Raw genomic sequence first — 23081 nt, 5'->3', positions numbered from 1 at the left:
TATTGATTGAGTCAGCTGCATTTACCGGCAGCGTCTCGAATGCCAAAGGTTTAAGTAAACTGTGGCTGAAAGATGCAACAGCCACAGTCATATTTGGATCATTTACTTAAATGCGTTGTGCAGCGCATAGCCATGATACTCGACAGGCATTTAATATCCTATTTACTTAAATTGTCAAAACCATAGTAAGTGGTCTAAGTAAACTGTGGCTGAAAGATGCAACAGCCACAGTCAAAACCATGGCAAAAGGTTAGTTGCCACAAGGGTTATTACCACAACTACTTTAAATAACAGCCATGAGCAAGACCATGGCTGAAAACATCTTTAACCACGGTTTTTGGTGTATCGGCCATGGTTTTGATTGTGCTTAGTAACATTTTTTTTTGTGTGTGCTATGACTTAAGGGATCATTTGATGGTAGAGACACTTTCTAAGTATCCCACAAATTTGCCCTAAAGATCAAGAGAGATTCATTGAACACTATAACTACTGTTTTACAAACCTGCTCCAATTGTTGGGGTAGATTAGTGAGACATTCAAAATTTAAATTATTCCTAAGGAGGATTAGTTTAAATTCAGCAAAAATTCAAAATTTAAAAATTCAAATTTTCTTTCAGAAAAAGAACTGAAGAACATAAAAATTGATTAAGAAGAAAGAAAAGAAAGTTTTTTATAAATAGTAATAAATGCATAACGAAACAACCGGTCGAGTTGACCACCTTCGATCTCATTCATCAGCCATTAATTTCATGTCCAATTATTGAATCAATGGACACTCAACACAGCTAGCCATCATGGTCAGATTGCGACGTTGTGAAAATCAGCTTTTGAAACGAGTGGATGAAGTTGCCTAGCAACTTCCATGTTGTTGGCCGATCCGGTGATTTAAAAGACTTCTTTGTGAATCAGCATAAAATATGAAAAATTATATTCCTTTTGAGAAATAAATAAACCGTATAAAAAGCTAATTAAAACAATTTTTTTTTTAAAAAGAGCAGGTAGACTGGATCAATCTGACTTAGTGAAGACTTGAAGGAACCGGCCGATTCAAGCCAATAATATTTCTAGCTAATCTGATCCAGTCCTTGCTCAACTATTCAACTATGCTATTCATGCTATCATGGCTTTTGCCATACGAGTTGAGTTCCTGAAACTTGAACTCGACTTGTTTATTTTTCAAGTATATTTGTAAGCTCAAACTCAGCTCGTTTATAAATGAATCAAGCACAAGCCGAGTTTTTTCAAGCAAGTTCAAGTCGAACCCGAGTTGACTCGCTCATTGTACAGCCCTACCTGTTGAACATTTACAATAGTTTTATTGCCACAAATCAGAGGATCGATGTATTGTTACCAGAATCAGCCTGAATCGGTTGGTGGCTCCCCATATTGAAACTAATCATGCAACATTTTCATGAATGACAAGAACCACCCCTTACATATAGTTTGTGATAGATGACAACCAAGAAACAAGCATTCAACAGTCGATGGCAGAATGACCACCAAATTTCTGAAAACAGAAGTGAAAGAATTGCTCTCTGTCATTTGATTGTGTTATCTTGTTAGTCAAAAGCAGAATTTATGTTGCATGAACAGCTTGCGGTGCAATGGAGAAAGATCAGAAGAACTGCAATTAATGCTGATATACACGGTGATGTTTGCCAAGAATTGACTCAACCCTTCAAAAGCGCACAAAAGCAAACAACCCAAAACACACAGATACACATTAGCAGTTAAACTCCACAAAAAGAGAGATTAATTTCTACGTAAGACTGAAGGAGCCAAAAAGCATATTATTTGACAATCATTTCTTAGGCGACTTATAGCATAGCATAACCAGTACTCAAATATTTAATTCACAAGAAAAATAAGATCAACATTACTTGCACAAGCATATCAGTGCTGTATATGTTAGAATGTGTGTCAGAACCCAACTCTAGTTTCAAAATTTTAACGGAGGCCAAAATACAATTTTTCAATTTTTTTATATAAGTTAAACTAAAGTTTAAGAAATTTACATATCAATGTTTGAATTTTTTTAAATTTCATGGTGGGGGGCCAAGGCCCCTGCCTCGGTCCCTGGTGTGTGTAGTAACTGTGGGTCTGTCTAACTTACTACTAACAATTTTGGATTGATATATAATATCTTGTTAGATATTGTGGAATTTTAATAGTCACTGGTGTCATATCTCAAAGCATTAACATAGTTTTTTGATTTAGGCAAAATCCAAAAAACCAACAATCGAAAATCATAGCAACAAAAGAGCATGAACTTAATGAGCTTTCTTTTGGCAATGTTTCGTAACATATTTTATTGATGTTTTAATCAATTAAATGGATTTCAATTTTATCAAAGTGCTTCCTAAATGTTGTTTGTCACATTCAGGTCTCTACATGAGTATAAAAATTCAATCTCGCAATTAGTATGCTCCACATATAGTTCTGATGCTCATAACTTGCTTCAAGCGAGTAACCAAACCTGGTGATTGGTCATACAGATTATAGACGATAATTAATCACTGAGTTGATCTGACCATCACATACAGATTCTAGTATTTGGATCCCTATGTTACTGGAATGACAAAAATCCAGCATCCATAAGTTAAAGCACACAAATAAGCCAACAACGACCAACATCTAGCTCAAAAAAAAAAAACAAAATATCATCAAAGATAATCACAACAGGACATTATTGTTATGCATGGAATGTTGTAACATAATATTACATAAATTTGCTTAATATTTGGGACAGATTTGTGAAACAGTTACATACTGTTATTGTTGCCAAATGGAACCAATATGCAGAGGCAAGTTACGATGAACGTAGCTTCACCCAGCTCTGTTGGTGGTGAAAAAAGGCCCCATCAGAGGTAAGGGGTTTTCTTGTAGTGGCCGCTATCACCATCTCTGATATCTTTGGCAGAGTAAAGGCTGATCAAGCCATGATAGTTCCAAGAAAATGATCAAATAAGATTATTCTGTGTGCTAAATAAACTCAAGTTAGAAAAAATGGAGAATTAAAATGAAAAATTAACCTGTGAATGTCCAACAAAGGGAACTTTAGAATTTGTCATTGAGTGGAGGTGGCCAATCATAGCTGAAAGGTCATATAGAGCCAATTCCTTCCAAATTAGGGTTGTCAATATATTTGATTTTAATTGGATATCCAACCAAACCAGTTCAAAAATATCGGATATGGAAAGAAATTCAACATCCAATTAAGAAATTGGATTGGATTCAGGTTTAATAAACGACATCTGACTGGATCCTGATTCAGAATTGGATGTACATATATATCCAACTGGATTTGGATTTAGATTCAGACACAGATTGGATTGAATTTTAAATAAAAATCTTATATTCAAATGCTCTTACATTTTCAAAATAAGCCAGAATTGATTCAAAATTCGAATTCAGATTGTGATATTGGATTTTAGATCCATTGTTTGTATTTTGGATTTTTGTCTCCTATATATGGGCCTAGTTGTTTCCAAGTTTGAGACGATAAGGGGAACAATCAAGAACAGAAGTTCATGAGAGGATAAAAAGGATAATCCAAACATATTCTGCAAGAGAGACCCCCACAACACAGGAAGCCCTGGTACAAGTTAAGTCTTTCGATTTTGACGATGGAAACAATAGGTATGATGTAGGAAAGAATGAGGAATGAAATCCTAATCCAAGCCAACCCTGAGATTTGATCGCATTCCCAGTCAGCACTAAAGGGAATCGATTTACGACAAAGCTTGATCACATCTTTATGAAGACTATGGTGCTGGCTCAGAGCATTAGCCTGAAAAACCACAACCTTGCACTAAATTTAAATTTCAATCTTTAAGGGGCACTCATATGCAAATAAGATAAACTTGATGAGCCGGGGTGCCCACACCAACTATAACATTGCCACTGTATCAGAGCCCAATTAGAAGTCTTATATATAATTTGGTACTCTATTATAGCTTTCGTGGATGAATGGTCCCAAAATGCACCTTTGAGACACTTTTGTCCAGCATATGAGGGTCCAAGCAAACACTAAAATGAACGTCTGTGACACTCAACTCTCTTATCTTTTTCCGTTTTATTCAATTTTTGACATACCAATATGGATCGGACCAAAGTTTTTACGTACGCTAATACCTTGTCCTTTATAGGGTGTTATAGACACCCAATCCGACCCAAACAAATAATAGATGGAATGGATGAAGTTCAGAAAAAATAATTACATCTCGTCAAACAAACAAGTGACCAAGTTTAAATTTTGTTTTTAAAACATCCGGTGTAAAGAAACACTCGAAGAACCGACTGTTACAGGCCATAATGTTTTTATAAATGTTTACAGAAGCCAAAGTGATTTCTTTTTTAAAAAATTGCCAACGATTAAGTTTACATTTCTCTACATCTGGGACGGTACTACTGAACTCTTGATCACCAGGTGAGCCACATTTTTTTTTTCTCTAATTCTTAAGGGCTTTTTTTGTCTTTTAACTTGGGTCATTTGGCACCCCACCCCAACCATTGACTTGAGTGTTAGGGGGCTAAGCATACCATCTATTACCTTAGCATGTGGAAGAACAACTTGAGCAAGACAAGTTCCACAGGGATAATTTGTCTGCATTTTGAGGTCAGTTGGATGAAGGGAACATCTTTTAGGAGAAAGATCTCATTTCGACAGAAAAACCCATCCTAGGGTTTAAGCATTCAGCACGATACAGTGATGGGGGCAAAACAGTCAATACGAGTGCTGTCAATATTAAAACTAAGAAGTGAATCATTAACACTTGCTCATGCCGTGAGAACTCTCACTATACAGGAACCTCACACCACTTCAGCACACACTTGACCCACTTGTAGGGCTATATAGGAGCGAGTTAAAATTAAGCTCGTTCAGCTTGGCTCGAGCTCGTGTTTAGCTATACAAGGTCATCTTGAACTTAATTCGATAGACCAAGCCACACCTCGAGCATGACTCTTTTAAGTTCGCTTAGCAACTCCCCATTTGACCTAATTTCTTTCTTTGGATTTAAGCTCTATCACCTGAGTGTGGGGTGCGGGTGTGAGTGACAGAGCAGCACATTATAAAAAATTTAAGTGCGGTGGTGCGGTATGGGTATTTTATTGTTATTATTGTTATTAATTTATTATACATATAACAGAATAAGCATGAATATATTATTATTATAATTTAGTTATCAATGTATATAACATACTTGAATAATTTTATTGCGTAGTAAAATATCACAACAACATATATTATATAAGTCATTTAGTAATATGGCATTCTAATTGGGCTCGGGTATGAGTTGGAGCCGTGCCCATGTCCGGTGCTCACCCGACACGATGTGACTCGGGTGCAGCAGTAAAATAGAAGAGTCCGGGTGACTTAGGTTTTAAGTTTGAAAATTTCAAAAGAACACCTAGCTCATCGTCCTTGACCTCAGCCAGAACCAGTAGCCTAGCCACATTGTGGCTGGTGTGAAATCTGAAATATTTATTGCTTTATATATATATACACACACACACACACATATATATATATATATCCATCAGATTTGAGTTTGTTTAAACAAGTGCCCCTCTATTCAATTTCTTTTGACTCCATCGGAGCTCAGCCAACTCTCGAAGGCGACTAAGCTCGATTTGAGCTTCAACAACATATCTATTGAGATTCCAGCATCACCACGGGAGCTAAAGGGCTTGGACCCATATGGTGGGGTTGGTCAGCCTCGATTTGGCCTACACTTGGCTCATCGGCACTATCCCAGCTTCCATGGCTCGCCTGTGCAACCTGACCTACCTGTCCCTAAACCACAACGGGCTCACCGGGGCCATACCATCTGGAATCGGTGGGCTTCCCTTGATTCACAACCTCGACCTCAACTACGATCGGCTCAGGGGGCAGGTGCCATTCCGGAAGGAGGTGGTGGAGCGGTTGGGCCCCAAGCTCAAGCTCACCGGAAACAACGGCCTGTGTCTCGGCTCAGAGATTGTCGGCACCGGCTTGGTCAGGTTGGACGTCAATGGCTGCATCTCTGACAACGTCGCCCAGTCGTTGGCCCGTGATGGCTCAGTGGTGAGCTCGAGCGGGTCGAGTCTTGGTACGGCGTGGCTCTGGCCCTGCTGCCTGCTAACCTCCTCACGTTATGACACTAGTGTCCTTTTCCACAGTTTTTTCTTATTATCTTTTTGTCTTGCGTAAAGAACATGAAGAAAGTGTACATTTTTCGCGTTTTGAGTAAACAAGAGGAGTGTGTTTTCACTTTTCATCTTCAGTTGAGTAATTCGACACAATTTGAGATTCTGTGTTTGCTTCTTTTGATTATATGTTTTGATATATGTATATATAGAATGATAGAGAGAGAGAGAGAGAGAGATTGCATATTATAGAGGCCAATAGAGAGATCTAGCTCGTTCAATGGGTCTGTTCAATTTAGAGCAGGGGATGGTTTCCTGGACTTATCTTGATAATAAAAGGATGTTCTGAGCTACGTGGAATCAGTACCGTCCGTCTAAGGAGTTCTGTACTTGATAGACTCCGTTTTATGCTGTTTGTGACCGATTCGGTACACCGATCCACGTTGAATACCGAAAGAGGGTTGTTTGAATTGGAAAGGGCGGTTCACCACTGTTTTTTTTGTTGCTCATGGGACAACTCTCCGAGTTGCGTGAATGGTTTTGTCAGTACGAACAAACAAAGAAAAAGGGAATTGTAGTCAAACACGACACCTCTAGGCCCGTGGAACCATATGTGGAGTTGGAACACACTCTCTGCAAAGAGTGGGTACAGAGGCACCACCGAACTAATCCCCTTCGTCCCCTTTGTTTTGCTTATTGTGGATCTTGGATCTCGGACTGTTTCACTTCGATACGAACGATATGCCTAACAATAATGCTTGCAATGCCCATCTGACGTGTTGATCAAAATACTTTCTATTATGTGTTCTTGTTTAGAAAATCTAAAAAAACCAAAATTTATATGTAAATTTTAAATTTTTTGAAATAACCAATATAAAAAAATATGTAAAATTGTATTTCAACTCTGGTTCGACCCTTGCCTATATACAATTTCAAAAGGCAAGCAAGATTAATCTTGATACTTCCACTTTCTAATCACGCTCAAATGTTTGATATTTATCATTTGTGGTGCATCTAATTTCTTTGAGTCTATGCATCACTTTGTTTTGTATTAATTCGAGATTATACATCTTGTCGACCTAAAGGAAGCTACAATTTCTTGAAAATAATTAAATGGGGAATTAAGCTGGGATTTATGCCTGGTAGAATTTTCTAGTTGTGTTTTCTTTCTTAAGCACGTTTCTTGGAATGATTTTGATACATGATCAGTTGCTTCTAGAAATGGGGATGTATCAACATGAATATGTTGGTCAAACTAAGTTATGCCTCTAAACTACAAAAAAAAGTCAAGAAAATGTGAAGTCATAGAGAAATTAGTCATTTACATGATTGGGTTAAAAAGTTGAGATACATGAATTAAAGGAACTTTTAGGGGTTATTTGGCAGTAGGGACGCTTTATAAGCATCCCATGAATCTACCAAAAAATTGAGGCAGATTCTTGTAACAATAATTCAAGGTTCTATATCCTTCCAAATAAGGGTGAACAATCCAAGCAACTTGAACTCGGCTTGTTAAAGCTCGGCTCAAACTCGTGTTCGAGCTAGCTTTTCTACTCAATGAGCCGGGCTTTAGTTGGTCATTCAGCTTATGTTATCGAGCCAAGTTCGAGTTTGTTTAAGCTCGCTTATCCAACTCGGCTCGTTAGCACGAGAAACCGATATTTATCGTTTTACATTTCCTCATTGATTTGTCATTTTTCATTTTTTTTCTCTCTTTACGATCTTCCTCTTCCATCCTCCGATGCCATATTTCCATCGTCATTTGCTCAGTTCGCTGCAGCTAAGGCCTCTGCTCAGTAAGCGTTCTTCATTTTCCATTGACGTGTTTTATTAGCAACGATCCCCCCCTGCTCGCCATCTCCATGGACTGCTTGCTCTTCATTGTACCCAGTCACCATCGAGGTTGTCTGGTTGCCGTTCGCCGTGTTCCCTAGAATAGCAGGGACCTGTTCATCTCATCATCTCTGCAATAGCAGGTGGGCGAGGTGCCTGCCCCAAAAGTAGCGAATGCCATCGCCTTCAAAGGAGGAAAATCGAGCCCTTCACTACTGCAGCAAATTCCTTTCATCAGTATTTTCTGCATTCTCTGAATGATGGAGTCCTTTGCCTCAAGAAAACAAGGTTTCTGAAACCCTCTCTCCCTAAAATGAGGGAGGGTCTCAAAAACCCAATGATCTCTGCTCGAGCAAGGGTTTCAGTCGAGTGAGGGGTTCAGCCAAACCTGTGGTTGCCAAGATAGCATGAGTCACCGGGCAGGGAGAGACCAGAGAGGCAATTAGGTGCAAACCTGTGGAACTTCCACTTTGGGTAGAATCACCGTGCTATCTGACTGTTCTGAGTCTGCAATTACTGAAGCCTCGGCGGGTTGTAACCGACAACACCCTGTTGTTGTGCTGCTGGAGCACCCTCGCTCCCTTTCCACCGCATATCCATCTTCTTCGACTTCCAGCCTGCACGGCCAGACTGTGGATACCTACCAGCCATGCTCGTCCCACTGCTACCTCCGCCGTGCCACCCTCCATAGGTTCGATTCATCATCTGGCCCTTATCGTTCATCCTTCAGCTTCAAGAGCCAAAGCGAACACAGAAAAACAGAATTCCCCGTCGCCGAACTCCTCCCCAACACAGACCAACCAAATCCGTTACCTGAATCCCTCAATGTATGATCCCCAGTCTCAAAACGAAACGACGTGCTGCGCTGAAATCAGAATCTATCAAAACCCTCTTCTCTGAAATAACTTCCCTAACGCAATGTTTGGTTGGAGGGAAAGGGAGGGAAAGGAAGGGAGGGAAGGGAAGGGAAGAGAAAGGGTAGGGAAAGGAATGGAATGGAAAGGAAAGGAAAGAGGTGATTAAAAAGCTTGTTTGGATAATAATGAAAGGAATGGTTAAAATCACATTTGTATAGACTACAAAGAGGAAAGGAAAGGATATAATTTATAATTCTTTACAATAATACCCCAATCAAGATGTTTAAAAAATTAAGAATGCGATGCGTTTCTCGAGTAGGCATTAGGCAAGATAAAACCGAGAATACCTCCCAAACTAGCTCAATTGGTACTCAAACAAGAGACCGTTGGAGGCGACCGATCCTTTTCCAAGTGCGATAAAATCAAGGTATGTGTGGGTGAAAAAGGAAACCGTGCAGCTTTCTCAAGAAGAGCTAATCATCGCTCTGAGATGGAGAGATTGATAGAGACGATGTAGCTGTTTATGAATCCATTCCCACTCATGGATTCGAATCGACTGTGGTGGCAGGAAGCTTGTGGACTCTAATGGGGAGGCCTTTGGGGAATTCGACAAAGGGGAAGGCGATGGGGTGACCCTGCTCAAAGGGCATCCATTGGAAGTTGAGCACCATGTGGTGGAGGATGATCGCCATCTCCAGCTTCACCATCATCTTCATGCCATTGCTTCTTCCTTCCCCCACCTGCTGATGCTCCTTATGAAAATCAGGTGACAGAGAAGAAAAAGGGCCACCGGGCCCTCCCTGCTGCTGAAATAGGGGCAGCTGGTGACCGCCCTCTTGGCAGCGACCACCTGCCTCCATCGCCATGAAGAAGAGAGACAGGATGGGGAGGAGGTCCGGTCTCCGTCGCCACAAAAAAATAAATAAATAATGAAAACAAAGAAGAAGAAGAAGAAGAGGCCGGGGAGGAGGCCTCAAAGAAGAAGAAGAAGAAGAAAAGAACGTACCATCAGAAAATGGGTGTTTAGAAAGGAGGAGGAGGTCCGGTAGGGACGAGCGGCCTGTTTCTCACTCTGTAGGGGAGGAGGCCTCGGCTCTTCCTCCTCCTTTTTTTTGTTGAAGAAAAAAACATTGAAGGGGTATTGTGGGCAGTCAACACTTTTGCTACCTTCTCCTTTCCTTTCCTTCCCAATCCGTCCGATTTGAGAGGGATTGCATTTACACTACACTGTCGCTCCCTTTCCTTCCCTTTCCTTTCCCTCCCTTCCCAACCAAACACACTTTTCCCCTTTCCCTCCCTTTCGCTCCTTTCTAATTAGCCAACCAAACAGAGGAGGGATTGCTCAATCCCTCCCTTTCCTTCCCTTCCCTCCAACCAAACAGGCTGTAAGAAACCTGCAAGAAAAGTCCTACGGAAACGATAATCGAAAACCTTACCTAACTATGAGAAAGAGAGAGAGACAGTTGTGGAAAAATCTAGGGTTTCGAGAAAGGACCCCGAGCCCTGCGAAGTTCCGTTTCCGATTAAATCAACCCGCTGGTGAGATCAGTAACGGTAGAAACTAAGGCTCACAGAACCAGCAAGAGAGAGAAAGGGGAAAGATGGAATAAGGAAGAAGAAAAGAAAAGAGCAGGGACAATGTCATCAGACCTAGCCACCAGGAAAAGAAAACCAGAATGGCTCAGGAAGAAAGTGAGGAGAAGCGACTGGTCATTCAAGCAAAACGAGGAAGGGTTTCTGAAACCCACCGAATGTCTGTTTTCTCTCTAACCTCTTCGAGTGAGCTTGTCCTCCCTCAAACCCTCGCTTGAGCAAAAAGGTCTGTATTCTCTCAACCCCTTGCTCTTAGCGAGGGTTCTTACCCAAACCTCCAGGTGTTTTTGAGACTGAAACCAATTCTAGGTCTTCAGGCGGAAGGTTGTTTTTTTTCTTTTTTTAGATTTTTGTAACTTATGATTGTTCCTTTTCCTTAGCAACCTTCTGCTACTACTGTCTTCTTCCATATTTCATACATGAAGCAATGTCACCCTTTTCCATGAAGCATATGGAAGACTAGAACAAGCAATTAATCGAGTTAAACAAGCCGGTCGAGTCAATCTCGAGCTCAAATACAATTGGTCGAGTCACGCTCGAGCTACCATTGCAAAGCTCGACTCGAGTTTGAGCCGACCTCAAGCTGACCAAACCAAGAGTCAAGCCGAGCTCTAGCTGGCCAAACTTGGGCTCGGCTCGGCTCGACTCGTGTCAACACTACTTCCAAATCGTTAGTGCAAGTTCTAGGTTGGAAGCCAAGCTGTCCCTTCAACTACTAAAATCCCTGACATGTTTTGGATTCTGTTTTTTAGGACTCAACAATGATACATTGTTATTATCCCATAAATCTGCTTGAAAAAATGGAGTATATTCATGCAACAATTGGGCAAGTTAGTGAAACAACAACTTGGTGTTACTTTTACCGAACAGCCCCTCAAGCTCACCCTTCTCCTAGTCTAAATTTAATCATGCACAGCTACAATTGGCACATACAAAAATACTAACTGCATTTTTGAACTAGAAGAAGTGGTGCCATATTAAATTGTGCAATAAATTTTGAAATCATGAGTCCTATTTGTAAGCTTAATAATCTAAATTAAGTATGAAAAGTAATTACTATAATTCGACCAGAAAAAAAGTCACGACCAAAATAAAGATTTTAAAACAGATTGTAGAAACACTGACTCTAAGGCTAAGTACTTAATTATATATTCTAAATGATGCTGTACAGTCAAATTTTGAGCGCAAATATAAACTGGAGACAAACACATTACAAGCACATAAATACACTTCATAAAAGTTAAAAAATTATATCCAAGTACACCTTCTTCCATATAAGTACACCACGTTTAAAAAGAAGAGAATCTTAATTTTTTAAATTGTAAAGCTCGCACAAACCCTCGGAACCAAGCAACTTCCACTCGTGACCCTGTTTGTTAGTGGTCTTTAAACATTAATTAGATTCGAACTTGAAGACGCTTTAAACAAGTCACTTTTACCAACTTTTTTCCTTTCAAAACAAAGGCACTGCCAAGAATGGCAGGTTCGAGCCAAGGTGAGCCAGCTCTAATTTGTTCTTGTCTCAAAAGCCAAGATCGAACTTGGCTCGAACACTCAAGACAAGCATTGAGTGGACTAGCTCGAACTCAAACTGCAGATACTAAACTCAGGCAAAAATTGGGCTGGAGCTTAGCCGGACAATATTTAAAAAAGAAGAAAAGAAAATTCAATTTGAACATGAGTAGGAACGGCCAGATTAGAATTTGAGAGTTGGAACTTGCTAGCAAGGGGGAATCCGATGTTGCTGTTTATTGTCGTGATGATATTGCAAATTATCTTTTACACCTTATCTTATTGGTCTTGATCTTACTCAAGTTTATGTAAATGGAGCTTGCCAAGCTTGAGCTCTACTCATTTACTTAACTTTAACCCAGACACGACTCATTTATTAGATGAGTTGAGCTCGATCCGAGTTTAACTAAGAGACGTCAAGAGTGAACCAGAGTTGGCTCAAATCATCAAGCATCCATAATACTGTGGTGGCGTCCTGCTATGGAGTAATTGAGTATCCCGTATGTCACAGAAGAAGATACATCATGCCATGGATTGTCCAAGAAATGCTACAATACTTCATGCAGTGAACAAATAATACCATCTAAACTGAGAAGGAAAGCATCAAATAGCTGACTGGTTATATGCGCCATACTGGTGCACAAATTTTCATGTGCAAGTTTGGTTGATGATGACTAAAATACCCTTAATTCACACTGAAAAAAACTTTCGTAAAGACAAAAATGGAAATGAAAAAAGTAAAAAGACTATAGTTCACATTTCTTTTTTTAACAAATGACCAAAATGTCCATCCATCGTTTACCATGTAACGTGCGCACTGCGCACACAACTTTCTCTCTCAAATGGCAGTCATTGGGGCAGCGAGTTTGGTATTTTTGTCTAAGAAAAAGGTACCAAACCCTTAGGTGCTGGACCCATATGGATGCTCCTAGCGGCAGGGACAAGGGGGGCCTGCGTGGGCCATTGCCCTACTTCAATTTTTTTGAAAAAACCAAAATTATATGTAAATTTAAAAAAATTCACTTGTTCTATATAAAAATTTTGGAAAATGGTATTTTGGTCCCAGTTAAAATTTAGAAACTTTAATTCAGACCCCCCTCATGAAAAATTTTTGGATAAGCCCCTAGATGCTCCTATGTTAACCTTGCTTTGATTAACATGATAGTCATGAGAGCTTAATGGTTTTTGTAAGCCCATCTGCAATCTGTTCTTTGGATGATGTTCGTCTCACAACAATAGTGCCTTGAGCAACTTTGTCCTTAACAAAATGAACATCCACTTTAATGTGCTGCCTTCTATTATGAAAAAGTTGGAATGGCTGCTATGTTTTTTTGTTCTTATTCCAAGTTCAACTATAAATATGCTACCACGTTGCATCTTCTGCTATGTTGGCCACTGCATGACATTCGATCGGCCTCTATGCTACATTGAGAAACAACTTGCTGTTTTTTTGAACTTTCTGCAACAAGATTTGGTCGCAAGAAGGCTGCATAAATGTTGACCATCGATCGATCATTTGGGCATTCAGCTCCGTTCGCATCGCCATGTATATGAACTTCTTTGTTCTTGGATGGTTTGAACTTTGAAGATTAGACCATAGTGAATGTAGCTTTGAAGAATCCTAACATTCTATTGACAGATCCCCATTGATATTCCATAGGATCCAAAATAAATTGGCAGAACCTTGTAATTACCCCAAAATTTTCAAGTTTCGTATATATCTAGCATTTTCACAATTATTTTCGACAATTCTGGGTCTAAATACTTCAATTTATCGCAGTTCTGATCCAATTACTCTCTAATTTGGTTATTCACTATATTTTCGAACTCATCTGAATTTAAATCTAAACTTCCAAGCCAAGCCCTACCTCAATCTGGGATGATAATTCATGACAAATCTAGATCTAGTTCTTAATTGAATGTGCTTAACTTGTTGTTACATCCATATTGATCGATTTAGTGAATTGAAATAACAAGTTTGTATGAAAATGAATGGGATTCAAGTAATTCATTTGATCCCTTATAGTCAATCTAATGTGTTTCACTTGTTATTACATCTATGATGAATGATTTAAATGATTGAAACTCACAAGTTTACATGGATATAAATGAATCTATTCATTAGTTTGATCGCTTAAAGTTAGTTAAATAAGTTGAACTTGTTGTTACATCTATAGTGAACGATCTAATGAATTGAAATCACAAGTTCGTATCAATACGAGTGGGATTTAAGTGATTCATTTGATCAAGCATACTTAATTGAATGTGCTTAACTTGTTGTTACGTCTATATTAAATGATTTAGTAGATCAAATCACAAGTTTGTATTAAAATTAAAGAGATTTGAGTGATTCATTTGGTGTCTTATAGGTAACCTATTGTGTTTCACTTGTTATTACATATATTTGATCACTTGTATTTAATTGAGAGATTAAGTGATTCATTTTCACTTGTTATTACATATATTTGATCACTTATATTTAATTGAATGTGCTTAGCTTGTTGTTACATACGTATAGAATGACTTAGTGGTTTGAAATAAGAAGTTTGTTTGAAAATGAATGAGAGTCAAGTCATTAAATTGGTCCCTTATACTTAATATAGTGTACTTCACTTGTTATTACATTTATAATGAATGATTTAAATAATTGAAATCACAAGTTCATATGGATACAAATGGAATCTATGCATTACTTTGAACAAATGTAGTCAGTCCGATGAGTTGAATTTGTTGTTACATCTATAGTGAACGATCTAAAGGATTGAAATGATTTAGTGGAATGAAATCAAAGTTTGTATGAAAATAAATTAGATTCAAGTAATTCATTTAATATGTTATAGTTTATCTAATGTATTTCACTTGTTATTATGTCTGTAATGAATGATTTAAATTATTGAAATCACAAGTTTATATGACATAAATGGTATCTATGGATTACTTTGATCCTTTGTAGGTAGTCCAATGAGTTGAACTAGTTGTTACATCTACGGTGAACGATCTAAGAGATTGAAATCACAAGTTCGTATCAATATGAGTGGAATTTATGTGATTCATTTGATCACTTTTATGAATGTGCTTAACTTGTTGTTACATACATATTCATTGATTTAGTAGTTTGGAATCACAAGTTCATATGGAAATGAATGAGATTCAGGTCATTTAATTGGTCCCCTATAGCTAATCTAATGTGTTTTTCTTGTTATTATATCTATAATGAATGATTTAAATGATTTAGATCACAAGTTGATATGGATACAAATGGGATCTATGCGTCACTTTGGTCCCTTGTAGTTAATCCAAAGAGTTGAACTTGTTGTTACTTCTATAGTGAATGATCTAAAGGATTGAAATCACAAGTTCGTACCAACACAAGTGAGACTTAAGTGATTCATATGATCACACAACTTAATTGAATGTGTTTAACTTGTTGTTATGTCTATATTAAATGATTTAGTAGATTCAAATCACAAGTTTGTATGAAAATGAATGAGATTCGGGTGATTAATTTGGTGTTTTATAGTTAACCTAATGTGTTTCACTTGTTATTACATTTATAATGAATAATTTAAATGATTGAAATCACAAGTTCATACGGATATAAATGGGATCGCATTACTTTGATCCTTGCAGTTAGTCCAATAAGTTGAACTTAATATTACATTTATATTGAACGATCTAAAGAATTGAAATCACAAGTTTGTGTCAATATTAATGATTTAAGTGATTCATTTGATCATGCATTTATAATTAAATGTGCTTAACTTGTTGTTACATCTGTATTGAATGATTTAGTGGATTGAAATCATAAGTTTGTATGAAAATAAATTAGATTCAAACAATTCATTTAATATGTTATAGCTTATCTAATGTATTTCACTCATTGTTACATCTTTAATGAATGATTTAAATGATTAAAATCAGAAGTTTATATGGATATAAATGAGATCTATACATTAGCTTATAGTTACACCTATAGTGAATGATCTAAGTGATTGAAATGACAAGTTTGTAACAATACGAGTGGTGTTTAAGTTATTCATTTGATTATGCATACTTAATTGAATGTGCTTAACTTGTTATTACATCCATATTTAATGAATTGGTGTATTGAAATCACAACTTTGTAAGAAAATAAATGACATTCGAGTGATTCATCTTTTGCCCTATAGTTAACCTAATGTGTTTCGCTTGTTATTATATCTATAATGAAAGATTTCAATGATCATAATCACAAGTTCATAGAAGACAAATTGGATCAATGCATTACTTTTATGCCTTCTAGTTAGTCCAATGAGTTGAACTTGTCACATTTATAGTGAACGATTTAAAGGATTTAAATCACAAGTTCGTATCAATGCGAGTAAGATTTAAGTGATTCATTTGATCATGCATTATTAATTAATTGTGCTTAACTTGTTGTCACATCCATATTGATTGATTGAGTGAATTGAAATCACAAGTTTGTATGAATTACTTAATGAATTACTTGAATCTCATTCATTTTCATACAAACTTGTGATTTCAATTCACTAAATCAATCAATAGTGAATGCAAGCATATAGATTAATCAATAGGATATATTTTTATCTAAAGTTGGGATTTCTCAGGTCATTAGCAATGCAAGCATATACATTGCTCTTCTTCTGTAAGTCTCCAATAAAACAGCCAATCATAGTCCAACGAAAGGGTTGCTTCGTCTTTTCCGAAACCCTTGAAGAGATCTTGATTATTGGTGTTCCATTTATCATCTGAATTGAGAGTTCCTCAACATCCACTTCTGAATCTTGATGATGAGAACCATAGATTTCCACCCACAATCTTGTCGTCAAGGATTTACCGGGGAGAGATCGATTATCAGAAACCCGAGAAGGTCCACCCTTTTCGAAACCCTTCCTCCTTCCATTCCACTTTCAAAATTCTTGTATATGGATTACCAAATATCATAACTTGTCAAAGTTTGGACCTTCTTTAAGTTAGATGAACTTTTCTGCATTTATTATAGTTTATTCACTCAACTACTAGGTGTCTAAAGCTCGCAAGCTACCTACATTCTGTCTTTTTTCTTGTTCTATCAATGCGTATAAATGTCTATCTACATGCTCATGTTCATATGTGCAACCCACTGAATGAGGCTTTTGGTTGTACAAATTGTATCTTTTATTTTTGGTGGATTTTGCTGTTTTTTTAACACTTAAATGGAAAAAGTGACTGCCTTAAGCACTATGATGTTTGAATAATTATTTTAACTTTGCTATTGTTTTTATATATGCACAATGACAATGTCAGCTATGTTTATTTTGAGTGTTAGGGTGTCAAATTGAAGCAGGGGTGATAGTACAATTTAGGCTTGAGGGAGACAATAGATTGGCTAGGAAATTCGGCACTCTAATGGATCATAAGTCCACTACACTGTCTCAGATGGTCGACGAAACTTTGGATGAGCTTTTTATTTGGTAAAGACATTTGGCAATGAATTGGCCAACAAAATGAATGAAATGCTGTTATCGCTTTCTACTAGCAATATCAATGACATGACCTCTAAAGTCTAAACTCCCAAATTCAGGTCTCCCTGTCAGCCCAGTACTGGCTTTGTCGTGCACTACCAATGACACCTCTTGCTTTTGTGTATTCGAGGGCTTGATTACTAAATTCATACCAAGTGAAGGGTAACTTTTTTTTCTATTAATTTTCAAGGCATTTTTGTCTTCCAACTTACATCAGATATCCACCCAAACCGTCCCTTAAAAAAAAACATATGAGGAAAAAATAATATTTAATTAGGAATTAGACTACTTTCATATTTAAAAAATGTCATTCAATCGGATTAAGATTTAGATATACATAAATATCTAATCAGATTCAAATTCAGATTTAGGTCAAATTTAGTTTTAAATAACCAATTACATTCAGTGCTTTACATTTTGAAAATCATTTGGATTGGGTTCAAAATTCTGTTTTAGATACAGACTTATATAAAAATCAGATTCGGACTGGATTTAGACTTTGAAATCTGATTTGGGATGAAAATTTTGGGTATGAATTTTTCTCATTCGTATTCGAATCAGAATTCAAATCCAAGTACATGCCTGGTTCAATTTCATAACCTTTAGCCGATTCCACTGTAATAAGCTAAATTTATCCATGCAAGAGAGAAAGAAGCAAACCTTCGTTTCACGTTTTTTGTCGTATTTAATTTTTTTAAATGCAAAAAATTGTCGGGCTCCCTGGATGCTGATGGCTAGGTCTGACGACATCGTCCCCGCTCTTGTCTTTTCTTCTTCCTTATTCCATCTTTCCCCTTTCTCTCTCTTGCTAGTTCTGTGAGCCCTAGTTTCTACCGTTACTGATCTCACCAGCGGGTTGATTTCATCGGAATCGAACTTGCAGGGCTCGGGATCCATTCACAAAACCCTAGATTTGTCCACAACTCTCTTTCTCTCTCTCATAGTTAGGTAAGGTTTTCGATTATCGTTTTCCGTAGGACTTTTCTTGCAGGTTTCTTACAGCCTGTTTGGTTGGAGGGAAATGGAAGGACAGGGAGGGATTGTGCAATCCCTCCTCTGTTTGGTTGGCTAATTAGAAAGGAGGGAAAGGGGCAAAGTGTGTTTGGTTGGGAGGGGAGGGAAAGGAAAGGGAGGGATTGTGTAGTGTAAATGCAATCCCTCTCAAATCAGACGGATTGGGAAGGAAAGGAAAGGGAGAAGGTAGCAAAAGTGTTGACTGTCCACAATACCCCTTCAATGTTTTTTTCTTCAACAAAAAAAAGGAGGAGGAAAAGCCGAGGCCTCCTCCCCTGCTGTGCGAGAAACAGGCTGCTATCCCCATGGGACCTCCTCCTCCTTTCTAAACACTCACTTTCTGAAGGTACATTCTTTTCTTCTTCTTCTTCTTCTTTGAGGCCTCTTCCCCATCCTCTTCTTCTTCTTCTTTGTTTTCGTTTTTTTTTTTTTTTGTGGCGACGGAGACCGGACCTCCTCCCCGCCCCATCCTCTTCTTCTTCTTCTTTGTTTTCATTTTTTCTTTTTTTTTTTGTGGCGACGGAGACCGGACCTCCTCCCCGTCCTGTCTCTCTTCTTCAAGGCGATGGAGGCAGGTGGTGCCCCTATTTCAGCAGCAGGGACGGCCCGATGGCCCTTTTTCTTCTCTGTCACCTGATTTTTATATGGAGCAGCAGCAGGTGGGGGAAGGAAGAAAAAATGGCGTGAAGATGATGGTGAAGCTAGAGATGGCGATCATCCTCCACCACATGGTGCTCAACTTCCAATGGGAGCCCTTCGAGCAGGATCACCCCATCGCCTTCCCCTTCGTCGAATTCCCCGAAGGCCTCCCCATTAAAGTTCACAAGCTTTCTGCCACCACAGTTGATTGGAATCCATGAGTGGGAATGGATTCATAAACAGCTACATCATCTCTATCAATCTCTCTGTCTCACAGCGATGATTAGCTATTCTTGAGGAAGCTGCACGGTTTTCTTCTTCACCCACACATACCTTGATTTTATCATGCTTGGAAAAGGATCGGTCGCCTGCAACAGTCTCCTGTTTGAGTACCAATTGAGCAGGTTTGGAGGTATTCTCGGTTTGATCATGCCTAACGCCTACTTGAGAAATGCTCATCGCGTTCTTAATTTTTTAAACATCTTGATTGGGGTATTATTGTAAAGTATTATAATTTATATCCTTTCCTTTCCTTTATGTAGTCTAAACAAACGTTTAACCTTTCCTTTCATTCATATCCAAACAAGCTTTTTAATCACCTCTTTCTTTTCCTTTCCATTCCATTCCTTTCCCTTCCCTTCCCTTCCCCTCCCTTCCTTTCCCTCCCTTTCCCTCCAACCAAACAGAGCGTTAGGGAAGTGTAGTTCAAAGAAGAGGGTTTGATAGATTCCACTTTCAGCCAGCACGTCGTTTTCTTTTTGAGATTGGGGATCGTACATTGAGGGATTCAGGTAACGGATTCGGTTGGTTTGTGTTGGGGATGAGTTCGAGGATGAGGAATTCTGTTTTGCTGTGTTCGCTTTGGCTCTTGAAGCTGAAGGATGAACGATAAGGGCCAGATGATGAATCGAACCTATGGAGGGTGGCACGGTAGAGGTAGCAGTGGGACAAGCATGGCTGGTGGGTATCCACAGTCTGGCCGTCCAGGCTGGAAGTCAAAGAAGATGGATATACGGCGGAAGGGGAGCGAGGGTGTTCCATCAGCACAACAACAGGGTGTTGTCGGTTACAACCCGCCGAGGCTTCGTAATTGCAGACTCAGAACAGGCTGAAAGCACGGGGATTCTACCCAAAGCGGAAGTTCCACAGGTTTGTGCCCTATGCGCCAAGGAATACGATGTCTTTTATCATCCGTGTGAAGAAGTCCGGGGAAATTGCCTCTCTGGTCTCTCCCTGCCCGGTGACTCCCGCTATCTTGACAACCACAGGTTTGGCTGAACCCCTCACTCGACTGAAACCCTTGCTTGAGCAGAGATCATTGGGTTTTTGAGACCCTCCCTCATTTGAGGGAGAGAGGGTTTCAGAAACCTTGTTTTCTCTGATTTAGAGAGAGAGAGAGAGAGAGAGAGGGTTTCGCTTGAGGCAAAGGACTCCATTATTCAGACAATGCAGAAAAAGCTGATGAAAGGAATGAGCTGCAGTAGTGAAGGGCTTGATTTTCCTCCTTTGAAGGCGACGGCATTCCCTACTTTTGGGGCAGGCACCTCACCCACCTGCTATTGCACAGACGATGAGATGAACAGGTACCTGCTATTCTAGGGAACATGGTGAAAGGCAACCAGAAGACCTCGATGATTAATGGGAGCAACGAAGAGCAAGCAGTCCATGGCGATGGCGAGCAGGGGCGATCGTTGCTAATAAAACACGTCAACGGAATGTGAAGAACCCTTACTGAGGGGAGGCCTTAGCTGCAGTGAACTGAGAAATGACGATGGCAATATGGCATCGGAGGATGGAAGAGGAAGAGAGTGAAGAGAGAGAAAAAAGAAAAATGACAAATCAATGAGGAAAAGTAAAACAATAAATATCGGTTTCTCGTGCTAACGAGCCTAGTTGGATAAGCGAGCTTAAACAAACTCGAACTTGGCTGATAACATAAGCTGAACGATCAACTAATGCCCGGCTCGTTGAGTAGAGAAGCTAGCTCGAACTCGAGTTTGAGCTGAGTTTGTATTTAGAGGCATAACTTAGTTTGAGCAACATATGCATGTTGATACATCCCCCTTTCTAGAAGCAACTGATCTGTATCAAAATCATTCCAAGAGACATGCTTAGGAAAGAAAATGCATCTAGAAAATTCTACAAGGCACAAATCCCAGCTTAATTCCCCATTTAATTTTTTCAAGAAATTGTAGCTTCCTTTAGGTCAACAAGATGTATAATCTTGAATTAATACAAAACAAAGTGATGCATAGACTCGAAGAAATTAGATGCACCACAAATGATAAATATCAAACATTTCAGCGCGATTAGAAAGTGGAAGTATCAAGATAAATCTTGCTTGGTTTTCGCAATTGTATATAGGCAAGGGTCGAACCGTTGTTGAAATACAATTTTACATATTTTTTATATTGGTTATTTTAAAATTTTTAAAATTTACATATAAAATTTTGATCTTTTTATATTTTCTAAACAAGAACACGTAATAGAGAGTATTTTGATCTACATGTCAGATGGCCATTGCATGCATTGTTGTAAGGCATATCATTCGTATCGAAGTAAAACAGTCTGAGATCCAAGATCCACAATAAGCAAAACAAAGGGGACGAAGGGGATTAGTTCGGTGGTCCCTCTGTACCCACTCTTTGCAGAAAGCGTGTTCCAACTCCACATATGGTTCCACGGGCCCAGATGTGCCGTGTTTGACTACAATTCCTTTTTTCTTTGTTTGTTAGTACCGACAAAACCTTTCACGGAACTCAGAGAGTTGTCCCGTGAGCAACAAAAAAAACAGTGGTGAACCGCCCTTCCAATTCAAACAACCCTCTTTCGGTATTGAACGTGGATCGGTGTACCGAATCAGTCACAAACAGTATAAAACGGAGCCTATCAAGTACAGAACTCCTTCGTCGGACGGTACTGATTCCACGCAGCTCAGAACGTCCTTTTATTATCTAGACAAGTTCAGGAAACCATCCCCTGCTCTAAATTGAACAGACCCATTGAGCGAGGTAGATCTCTCTATTGGCCTCTATAATATGCAATTTCTCTCTCTCACTCTCTCTCTCTCGATCTTTCTATATATATATATATATATATATATATATATATTATATATATATATATATATATTTCTATATATATATATATATAGAAAGATATCAAAACATATAATCAAAAGAAGCAAACACAAAATCTCAAATTGTGTCTAATTACTCAACTGAAGATGAAAAGTGAAAACAGACTCCTCTTGTATACTCAAAACGCGAAAAATGTACACTTTGTTCATGTTCTGTACACAAAAAAAAAGATAATAAGAAAAAACAGTGGAAAAGGACACTAGTGTCATAACGTGAGGAGGTTAGCAGGCAGCAGGGCCAGAGCCACGCCGTACCAAGAATCCAATCGAAACTCGACCCGCTCGAGCTCACCGCTGAGCCATCACGGGCCAACGACTGTGCGACGTTGTCAGAGATGCAGCCATCGACGTCCACCATGACCAAGCCGGTGCCGACGATCTCCGAGCCGAGACACAAGCCGTTGTTTCCGGCGAGCTTGAGCTTGGGCCCCAACCGCTCCACCACCTCCTTCCAGAATGGCACCTGCCCGATGAGCCGGTTGTAGTAGAGGTCGCGGTCGTGAATCAAGGGAAGCCCACCGAGTCCAGATGGTATGGCCCCGGTGAGCCCATTGTGGTTTAAGGGCAGGTAGGTCAGGTTGCGCAGGCAAGCCATGGAAGCCGGGATAGTGCCGACGAGCCAAGTGTAGGCCAAGTCGAGGCTGACCAACCCCGCCATATGGGTCCAAGCCCTTTAGCTCCCGCGGTGATGCTTGAGTCTCAATAGATATGTTGTTGAAGCTCAAATCGAGCTTAGTCTCCTTCGAGAGTTGGCTGACCTCCGATCGAGTCAAAAGAAATTGAATGGAGGGGCACTTGTTTAAACAAACTCAAATCTGGTGGATATATATATATATAAAGCACTAAATGTTTAAGATTTCA

General features: G+C 39.0%; 1 protein-coding gene across 1 annotated transcript; it reads left to right on the top strand.

Annotated features, from left to right (window-relative positions):
• Positions 1-5701: 5701 nt before the first annotated feature.
• Positions 5702-19302, top strand: LOC116263682 (brassinosteroid LRR receptor kinase BRL3-like). Its single transcript, XM_031643415.1, has 2 exons — positions 5702-6067; positions 19096-19302. Exons 1-2 carry the CDS (start codon positions 5702-5704, stop codon positions 19300-19302), a joined length of 573 nt encoding a protein of 190 aa, XP_031499275.1.
• The last annotated feature ends 3779 nt before the right edge of the window (positions 19303-23081 follow it).

Source organism: Nymphaea colorata, chromosome 11 (genome assembly GCF_008831285.2).
Source record: "Nymphaea colorata isolate Beijing-Zhang1983 chromosome 11, ASM883128v2, whole genome shotgun sequence".
NCBI lineage: Eukaryota > Viridiplantae > Streptophyta > Magnoliopsida > Nymphaeales > Nymphaeaceae > Nymphaea > Nymphaea colorata.
The sequence above is the reverse complement of the archived record's forward strand: the minus strand, read 5'-3'. Positions and strand labels throughout refer to the sequence as shown.

Coding starts and splice junctions, on each gene's coding strand:
- LOC116263682 (XM_031643415.1), top strand. CDS start 5,702: ATGGTGGGGTTGGTCAGCCTCGATTTGGCCTACACTTGGCTCATCGGC. Junction 6,068..19,095: donor TGGCCCGTGATGGCTCAGTG/GTGAGCTCGAGC, acceptor TATATGGAGCAG/CAGCAGGTGGGGGAAGGAAG.